The 10,273-nt window shown below is 41.0% G+C and overlaps 1 protein-coding gene across 5 annotated transcripts in view; it reads right to left on the bottom strand.

Annotated features, from left to right (window-relative positions):
* Nucleotides 1–1,208: 1,208 nt before the first annotated feature.
* Nucleotides 1,209–10,273, bottom strand: part of LOC101736247 (zinc finger protein Xfin) — a 36,370-nt gene continuing 27,305 nt past the window's right edge. For 4 of the 5 annotated variants that reach the window (XM_062672657.1, XM_021352647.3, XM_062672658.1 and 1 more), the window contains exons 23-26: nt 8,742–8,846; nt 7,499–7,598; nt 6,446–6,576; nt 2,952–3,357 (exon numbers count right to left, since the gene is read on the bottom strand). In XM_062672657.1, the coding sequence (XP_062528641.1) occupies nt 3,298–3,357; nt 6,446–6,576; nt 7,499–7,598; nt 8,742–8,846 (396 nt within the window). In that variant the 3' untranslated portion in view covers nt 2,952–3,297. Of the gene's footprint in view, nt 1,604–2,951; nt 3,358–6,445; nt 6,577–7,498; nt 7,599–8,741; nt 8,847–10,273 lie in introns of those variants that run through there. The other variant, XM_062672655.1, reaches the window with a different exon arrangement.

Below are 10,273 nucleotides of genomic sequence, written 5' to 3'. Positions count from 1 at the left end.
CAACGTAAATGCCGCCACCCACCTTGAGATATGAGTTCTAAGGTCTCAGTAAAGTTACACCAGCTGCCCCACCCTTCTAACCGAAACGCATTGCTGTTTCACGGCGGAAATAGGCGGGGTGGTGGTACCTACCCGTGCGGACTCCCAAGAGGTCCTACCACCAGTGATTACACAAATTATAATTTTGCGGGTTTGATTTTTATTACACGAGTACTGCAAGGGTGGGTGGATGAAGTCACGTGCTCAGGAAGTAACTGGCGAAGGCCTTCAAAGGAGGCCAGTTCATTCAGGGCGTAACCGCGAGGTAAATAAAACCCACCCTTGCCATAAGTACAACCCTATCGGATCCTCTCGATCCTCTCTGTGCCTTTGGGCATTCCAAGCACCCCGATCACCGCCTCTCGTCCGATTCTCGTCGAATGTAATGAAGAGTTAGACGTGAAACTTAGCCCACATACACAGCCCACTGAGTTTCTCGTTGGATCTTCTAAGTGGTTCGATAAGGCCAGTGTTAACATGTCCTCTCAGGTTGAGCTTTGTGAGCTAAGAACTTGCTAATATCTGCCCTAGAAAGATCGGCCTTCGCTGAACCTACCACTGGATCGGAATCGCGACCCACTGAGAAGATGCGGCGAGAAACTCAGCGGATGTCGTCGTGGCCTAAAGGATAAGACGTCCGGTGCATTCGTGTTGAGCGATGCATCGGTGTTCGAATCCCGCAGGCAGCTACTGATTTTTCTAATGACATACGTACTCAAGAAATGTTCACGATTGACAGGGTGGGGCAGTTGTTGTAACTATGTATACCTGAGACCTTGGAACTTTTATCTCAAGGTGGGTGGTGCATTTACGTTGTGGGTGTCTATGGGCTCCAGTAACCACTTAACACCAGGTGGGCTGTGAGCTCGTACACCCATCTAAGCAATAAAAAAAAAAAGCTTGAAACCTTGGAACTTATATCTCAAGGTGGGTGGCGCATTTACGTTGTAGATGTCTATGGGCTCCAGTAACCACTTAACAGGTCTAACTCTGCATCACATTTGATGCGCCGATAAACATATTTATTTGTGATTTTAGAGAGTAAACAATACGTAATAATTAATATAAATCATAACAATAAATACAAAACAAAATAATACGTTCCTCGCGTTTGGGAACTTAACCCACGGACGACAAATCAAATAATCTCTAAAACTAAAATAAAACAATTTTTGTCAAAACAATCACAACCTTTATTTCATTCGAACAATCAAAAGATTAATTGAAAACTTATAACAAACAAAAGTAAAATTCGGAATAGTACATACAAATTGAAATAAATTTATTTTTATTTCCCTTCATTGCTTGAGGTATGAGGTATTGCATATGGTTAGCTTGAGGGTCACTTTGTATTGAACAACGAATATTACTTAACCCTTTGCGGTCTAAGACTATGTCCATTGACCATTGATTGAGATTTTATACAATATTCATTGTTCTAGCTTAGCTTTTTTCGATTTGAAAAAATATTAACCTGAGAGCAAATTATAATAGTTTATTACAAGTGACTCTAAGCATTCGAAGCATTATCTTGTAGCTTATCGTCAATGATATCCGTTGTTCCCTGAAACAGAACATTTTGCTATGACAGACTTTGACATTGGGTGTCAATTGTATAGTTTAAATCAGGGATGAGCAACCTTTTTAATCAATGGGCCAATTTAAATTTTAGCGGGCCGTACATAGAGTAACTCTTATTAATAACCAGCGACCCGCTCTCGCTTCGGAAACATTAAATTTTATTATTGAAGACGAGTCCCGCGATGTAACGCGCGGTTATTGTCGTACCGTGGGTGACGCCGCGAGGCGAAGCTAGTCTATAAAAGGTAACCTAAATTACTCCTTATATCATCAGCTACCTATTAGTGAAAGTCTCATCAAAATCGGTCCAGCCGTTCCAGAGATTAGCCGGAACAAACAGACAGACAGACAAAAATTGTAAAAAATGTTATTTTGGTGTATGCACAGTATATATATTCATATTTTATGCATGTAGTAAAAAGCGGCTATTTCAATATTATTACAAATAGACACCTCAATTTATGATATATTTATATAATATGTATGTATAGATTTACGAAACTTTATTTATTTCCTTCTTTCTTAAGAACAGAACAGAAGAAGAGAAAAACGAATTGATGGGAGAAAGTCGATAAAGCAAAATTCTATTTTAGAAATGCTTGGCGGGCCGCGTGTTGCTCATCCTTGGTTAAATGATTTTTGGCGCTATGGACGAAACAAGGAGCGCCATCTTGTATAGAGGGGAAAACTTGAAAAATTATCCGCCTGTAAACGGCAATTTGTTCTTGGAAGACTCACCGAAATAGGGCTAGTGTAGGAAGTGGAAATGGTGTGAATATAACAGTTTTAAACAGAGTAAAGTGTGTTGGGTTACACTATTTAATGTTTTTTTTTAAATTTATATTATTAGTTACATGCTGATGGACCAGACGGAGTCTCGGGTATTTCTGGTGGATATCACCATCCCCTACGACGAGAACCTCGTGCGGGCCGAGGCAGATAAAAAGACCAAATATTTGGACCTGGCGCACGAGGTGACCGACATGTGGAGGGTGGTATCTACAGAAATAATCCCGGTAGTTGTGTCGGTGAATGGTTTGGTCCCTAAAAGCCTCTCAAAACATCTCGAGAGGCTTGGTCTCAACAAAAAGTCGGTGGTGGCCCAAATGCAAAAAGCAGTCTTGCTCGACAATGCCCGTATAGTTCGCCGGTTTCTCTCCCAATAGTCCCTAACGCTCCGGCCGATTGTTGCCCACCTCGCCGGAGTGTGTCCTGCCGTCTTCCCAGGCGTGGCAGTGTTTAATACATAATAATAATAATACGTTCCTCGCATTTAGAAACTTAATCCACGGATGACAAATCAAATAATCTCTAAAACAAAAATAAAACAATTTTTTTCAAAACAATCACAACCTTTATTTCATTCGAACAATCAAAAGATTAATTGAAAACTTATAACAAACAAAAGTAAAATTCGGAATAGTACATACAAATTGAAATAAATTTGTTTTTATTTCCCTCCATTGCTTGAGGTATGAGGTATTGCATATGTTTAACTTGAGGGTCACTTTGTATTGAACAACGAATATTATTAGACCCTTTGCGGTCTAAGACTAATATATGTCCATTGACCATTGATTGAGATTTTATACAATACTCATCATTCTAGCTTAGCTTTTTTCGCTTTGAAAAAATATTAACCTGAGAGCAAATTATAATAGTTTATTAAAAGTGAATTTAAGCATTCACATTCGAAGCATTATCTTGTAGCTTATCGTCAATGATATCCGTTGTTCCCTGAAATTATAAAAACATTTCGCTTTGACAGACTTTTGACATTGGGTGTCAATTGTATAGTTTAAATCAGGGATGAGCCACCTTTTTAATCAATGGGCCAATTTAAATTTTGGCGGGCCGCACATAGATTAACTCTTATTAATAACTAGCGACCCGCCCTCGCTTCGCATCGGAAACATTAAATATTATTATTGAAGTTGAGTCCCGCGATGTAACGCGCGGTTATTGTCGTACCGTAGGTGAAGCTGCGAGGCGAAGCTAGTCTAAAAAAAGTAGCCTAAGTTACTCCTTATATCGGTCCAGCCGTTCCAGAGATTATCCGGGACAAACAGACAGACAGACAAAAATTGTAAAAAATGTTATTTTGGTGTATATACCTAGTCAGGTCATAAATTCTGTCATATGTTTAATGTAAAATAATTGAAACAAGTTTATTCATTATGTAACCATTTATATACCAAAATGAACTTAACAAAACATAGATTCTTATGACACTAAAGTTTATTCAAAATGACCTCCGTGATTTTGAATACAGGCCTTCAATCTGCGCGGCCAGTCGTCTATCGCAGCACGAACGAGGTCCACGTCAATATCGGCGGCTGCCTTAATCAAGGATGTCTTGAGTGACTCCAAATTGGGATGAGGCTTTGAGCATGCCTTTTCCTCCAAGTGTTGCCATATCTTGTAATCTAACGGATTCAAATCTGGACTGGAGGAGGGCCAGTCTTCGTGCCGGATGAAGTCGATTTCACGCGCCGCCAGCCAGTCTTGTGTGCTCTTCGCTCTATGAGCTGGCGCCGAATCTTGTTGGAATACCCAGTGCCTGTTATTGAACATGGTATGAGAAACAGGTTCCACAAGGTTCGTCAGGACTGTATTTTGATACACAACTGCATTCGTTTTTACACCTTTCTCACAAAAATGTACCTCTGTTAAGCCCCAATAAGAAACTCCCAACCATACCATGAGCGAGGATTGAAAATGACCTCGTTGGACACGCGGAATATGGTTGCTCGCTTCTTCACTACTGTGTGCGTACACCTTGTCATTTTGTTTGTTGTAGCTCGCTTCTACGGTAAAAATTTTTTCATCCGAAAAAAGAATTTCCCGATATTTCTTTCCCACGTACCGCTTCAACAAAGCGCGGCATCTCTTCAGTCTCAGGTCCATTAGACGAGCATTCAAACGATGTCCTGTTTTTCTTAGATATGCCCGAAGCCCTAAGTCTTCATTTAACACCCTTTTCACCGTGGTTCTGCTTAACCCCATCTGAAGGGCCAACATTTTCTGCTTACGTTTGGGATTTCTTTGAATTCGCGCCTTCACAGCTTTTATCACTGCTGGAGTCCTAACAGACCGAGGGCGACCACTTCTTGACCTGTCATCTACACTCGAGTCTTCATTGTATCGTTTAATGGTACGATAAACGAATCTTTTGGTTATATTCAAATTTTTCAGTATGTTAAAAATTTGAATTGACGCGTAACCGCAACGATGCAACGCAATAACTGCAACACGGTCTTCTTTAAGCGTCCACTCCATATTTAAAAATGAGTAAAATTCTAAAAGTATACATTTTTATTTTCATGAACAATTCGAAATTCGAATTCAATAAACTTTTTTGTGGCCAGCATTCTAAAAGAAAAGTTTTTAGTTTAGAAAAGTGTGTTGGGTTACACTATTTTATGTTTTTTTTTTTTTTATTATTAGTTACGTACAACTAAACTACTACTCGAAGTCGTCGTGGCCTAACGTATAAGACGTTCAGTGCATTCGTGTTGAGCGATGCACCTGTGTTCGAATCTCAGGCGGGTACCAATTTTTCTAATGAAATATGTACTCAACAAATGTTCACGATTGACTTCCACGGTGAAGGAATAACATCGTGTAATAAAAATGAAACCCGAAAAATTATAATTTGCGTAATTACTGGTGGTAGGACCTCTTGTGAGTCCGCGCGGGTAGGTACCACCGGCCTGCCTATTTCTGCCGTGAAGCAGTAATGTGTTTCGGTTTGAAGGGTGGGGCAGCCGTCGTAACTGTACTTGAGACCTTAGAACTTATATCTCAAGGTGGGTGGCGCATCTACGTTGTGGATGTCTTTGGGCTCCAGAAACCACTTAACAACAGCTGGGCTGTGAGTCCACTCATCTAAGCAATAAAATAAAATACAACAACTTAGCGTCGCTCGGTGGAGCAGGAGCTAGGCGTCTTGGGCATGACGTGGAAGGAGCTAGAACAAACTGCCCAATACTGATGTAAATGGAAGGATTTTATTCGTGCCCTACACCGCAGCAGAGGGTAATAGGAAAGAAAGAAGAAGATTATTTACGTAAGAAGTGTTTTTTTCTTCTTAATTTAGTATTCTACTCTAAGTGTTTGTGGCGTTGTTATTAAAATCTTTCCACTTGCGACTGTGGCGCCACCTTAATCGGCTCCCTTACAGCGGACGTTTTTAATACACTGAGGTGTACCTTACTTCTACCCACCATAGTTGTCGTTGTGGCCTAAAGGATAAAACGGTGTACTTGTATCGAGCGATGCTGGGACGGCGTTCGAATCCCGCAGACGGGTAAAAATATATTTTAAGACATTAGTACGATTTTATTTTCGAACGAATCTAATGTTGTAGTAAATAGGTGCATCTATATTAATATATAAATCTACAGTGGTTTTTACGGATGTTCCGTTATAACTACTGAACCGTGCATCCGATTGACTTGAAACTTGGTGTCCATGTAGGAAATACATGTACTTAATGGATAGGCTAATATTTATATGAGTGTTGGGACTCCCTACACCAGTTGCGGGGGCGTTAATGATGAGAATCTTTGTGGGGGTGAGAAATAATAATGTTAATTTTAAATGCCCAGCGAAGCGGACGAATACAGCTAGTCGCATTATAAAAATAAACTTCCGAAACTATTCTCAGCTCCGAGGATGTGGATTCGGACCTCATGTCTCAATGTGGCTAGCGGCAATCAAGCAGGTGAACGCTAAGAGGTCCAGTAACCATTCAACGACAAACACCCGTCCGGTGCAATACCAGTGTGACCAGAAAATAATGCGTCTATAAATTCTTTCCAACCTCATTATTTAAGTTCGTATATTCTTGCGAGTTGCACAATATTTCAGTGCGCTGTAAGATCGTCGGTCTGCGTACGTTCCTCAAAATAGACGGAGCTTTGTTATTGATAAATATATTTTTTAATTCTTCATCTGAAAAATCAAACACAAAAAAATTGCCTTTCCTCTTTTATTAAACAAGCTAAAACGTCCTAATTTCATATTAAATAAGGTAAACCTTTGGCAGCACCCGTGGTTGTTTGTAAAACTTGTTGATTAGTGGAACTTCGTATTTTAAAAGTTGCAAATGGAAACAAACGTAAACGTCCTCAAAGTGCTGTAAGAAACTCGACCGAGTGATGCAAACTTTTAATATCTCCCCATTTTTGGGGAAATTTCACAAAACTCAATTATTATTCGTCATCTCAAGAAACTTCTTAGCATCTTCTTTTTTACAGGTATGCCACGTTGCTTATTTTTTATTTTCCGTCCTATGCTGATAGCCTTGAGAGGCTGTCAGCTTCGCCCTAACATGTAGGTGATCTCACGGGGCTCAAACCGGAGTGTTGCTAGCACTGGCCCTAGCAAGAGCAGTGCTTCGCAGAATCTACCACCAGTGCTTCGCAGAATCTACCACCGGATCGGAAACGCGACCCGCTGAGAAGATCCGGCGAGAAACTCAGTGGGCTGTGTCTGTGGGTTAATTCGCTCGTCGAGCCCTTCGTCGCAAGCGACGGGTTCGACGAGAACGGTGACCGGTGCTTGTGGTACCTAAAAGCACCGTTACTGGATCGGGAGGATCCGTAATGACGTGTTTTGGGCGACTTCGACTATTTACCATTCGGTCTACAGGATCGGGTATGTAGTTTCCAGCGGCCACGACAAAAGGGTTCTCATGTCGTGCTGCCTTTTCAAAGTGGTGCAATGATGCCGACTGTAGATACTTACCACGTTGCGTTTGTAAAACTATAACCCAAATTTCAGGCCTGGACCGTTAGTATTAATAACTTTTAATTATGATCACTTAGCTTAGGCTGTCGATAGAAAAACGACTGACTTTACAAACTACGCTTACCGTTATTGCTATCCGACGGTGAAATGGTGACCGTTTCCTTAGGTACACTGTTCAATAAGGCCAAAGACCGTAACGTATTGGGTACTATAGTAGTCACGCCCTGAAATTGCCCAAACTAAACTATTAGTTTGATGTGATCGAACCAACGACCTAACACCTTCCACCACTTTATCTTAAAATTATCAGATGAAGATTACTAGTGTGCTTAGTGCGATTTCGTTAACTTCTCGATCGCTTTGTATTTATTTATTGCCGTATAGGCAGACGAGCATACGGACCATCTGATGATGAGTGGTTACCGTTACTCATGGACGCTAACAATGCCCGGGGCAGAGCCAAGCCGTTGCCTACAGCTGGGTATACTCTGCAAGTCTAGCTTGAAGAAGGACATGTCATAGCGCTCGGGAAACACCGTGGAGGGGAGCTGATTCCAAAGCCGGATGGTACGTGGCAAAAAAGATCTCTGGAAACGCACTGGAGTTGGAACAACTTCCATTCGTTTGCCGCTAGGCTAGCAATCGAGACCACAGCGGTTACCATACCATTCAGTCTAAACAATAAACCAGTCCCAAAATTACGTCATAAGTAGGTAGGATAGTGTTAGCTACCCGCGCGGATCACAGTATTACGCCCGAAGATCGGAAATTGGGATTTGTAGTGTTTGAGCCTTTGAAAGATTATTGCCAGGATTAAGTCTAGTATTTCATCTTCTAGGCTGGCAATGCAAAATGCTTCTTGTGATCTTTGTTATAAGCGCCCCTCCCACTGGCTATTTCAGCAGCAAAACTGACACTTCATCAATCACTTGTCTCATTTGAGTGTGTGTGTTATTATCTTCACCCCCATGTTCATAATTGAATCTTTTAACTTAGTTTCCACCAGAGATCCGATTGACTTAGAGATCAAAGATTAGTACAATACAAGGACAAAAAAAAATTGTTTCTCAAACCCGATGGAATTTTTTAAACGTTACAGTGTAAAAGCGAAAATATTTACGCTAATAGTGGGTACTTTTTTAAAGTTTTTGTTGATTACCCTTGTAGGCATACAACATGGCCCACCTTATGGTGAGTAGTTACCGTCACCCATGGACTTCAGCAATGCCAGGTGTAAGGCCAAAGGCCAAGCTGCTGCCTTAAAACTACCTACTATCTACCCACTACATGCATATTTACAATTGTATTTTTGAGATAAAACATCTCGTCGTGATTTTTACGTCGGACACGTTATCACAACACGCTACCTTCGGAAACGATAGCTTAGTAATCTCAACTATCCTGTTAGTTGGTATTTCGTTTGATGCGACGAGCTTCAACACCTCCTCTGGACTGTGTTGCAGACCGGCCACCTGTCGTCGGAATCATACTAAGCCGTTTATCTTGGAAAATATTTAGCCTAGCAATGTCACGCGTACAGTACCCGGCAATAAATGTCACACATCGGACTTTGGAAAAAGACAATCGGCTAATTTCGGATTCGTAGAGCGTTATCTCTGTCGCAAAGTATAACTAGTCAGGTCATAAGTATTGTCACACAGTAAAAACTTTTCTTTTAGAATGCTGGCCACAAAAAAGTTTATTGAATTCGAATTTCGGATTGTTCATGAAAATAAAAATGTATACTTTTAGAATTTTACTCATTTATAAATATGGAGTGGACGCTTAAAGAAGACCGTGTTGCAGTTATTGCGTTGCATCGTTGTGGCTACGCGCCAATTCAAATTTTTAACATACTGAAAAATTTGAATATAACCAAAAGATTCGTTTATCGTACCATCAAACGATACAATGAAGACTCTAGTGTAGATGACAGGTCAAGAAGTGGTCGCCCTCGATCTGTTAGGACTCCAGCAGTGATAAAAGCTGTGAAGGCGCGAATTCAAAAAAATCCCAAACGTAAGCACAAACTGTTGGCTCTTCAGATGGGGTTAAGCAGAACCACGGTGAAAAGGGTGTTAAATGAAGACTTAGGGCTTCGGGCATATCGAAGAAAAACAGGAAATCGTTTGAATGCTCGTCTAATGGACCTGAGTCTGAAGAGATGCCGCGCTTTGTTGAAGCGGTACGCGGGAAAAAAATATCGGGAAATTCTTTTTTCGGATGAAAAAAATTTTACCGTAGAAGAGAGCTACAACAAACAAAATGATAAGGTGTACGCACACAGTAGTGAAGAAGCGAGCAACCGTATTCCGCGTGTCCAACGAGGTCATTTTCCATCCTCGCTCATGGTATGGTTGGGAGTTTCTTATTGGGGCTTAACAGAGGTACATTTTTGTGAGAAACGTGTAAAAACGAATACAGTTGTGTATCAAAATACAGTCCTGACGAACCTTGTGGAACCTGTTTCTCATACCATGTTCAATAACAGGCACTGGGTATTCCAACAAGATTCGGCGCCAGCTCATAGAGCGAAGAGCACACAAGACTGGCTGGCGGCGCGTGAAATCGACTTCATCCGGCACGAAGACTGGCCCTCCTCCAGTCCAGATTTGAATCCGTTAGATTACAAGATATGGCAACACTTGGAGGAAAAGGCGTGCTCAAAGCCTCATCCCAATTTGGAGTCACTCAAGACATCCTTGATTAAGGCAGCCGCCGATATTGACATGGACCTCGTTCGTGCTGCGATAGACGACTGGCCGCGTAGATTGAAGGCCTGTATTCAAAATCACGGAGGTCATTTTGAATAAACTTTAGTGTCATAAGAATCTATGCTTTGTTAAGTTCATTTTGGTATATGAATGGTTACATAATGAATAAACTTGTTTCAATTATT

Source organism: Bombyx mori, chromosome 2, assembly GCF_030269925.1.
Source record: "Bombyx mori chromosome 2, ASM3026992v2".
Taxonomy (NCBI): Eukaryota; Metazoa; Arthropoda; class Insecta; order Lepidoptera; family Bombycidae; genus Bombyx; species Bombyx mori.
This window is presented reverse-complemented; position numbering and strand designations above follow the sequence as displayed.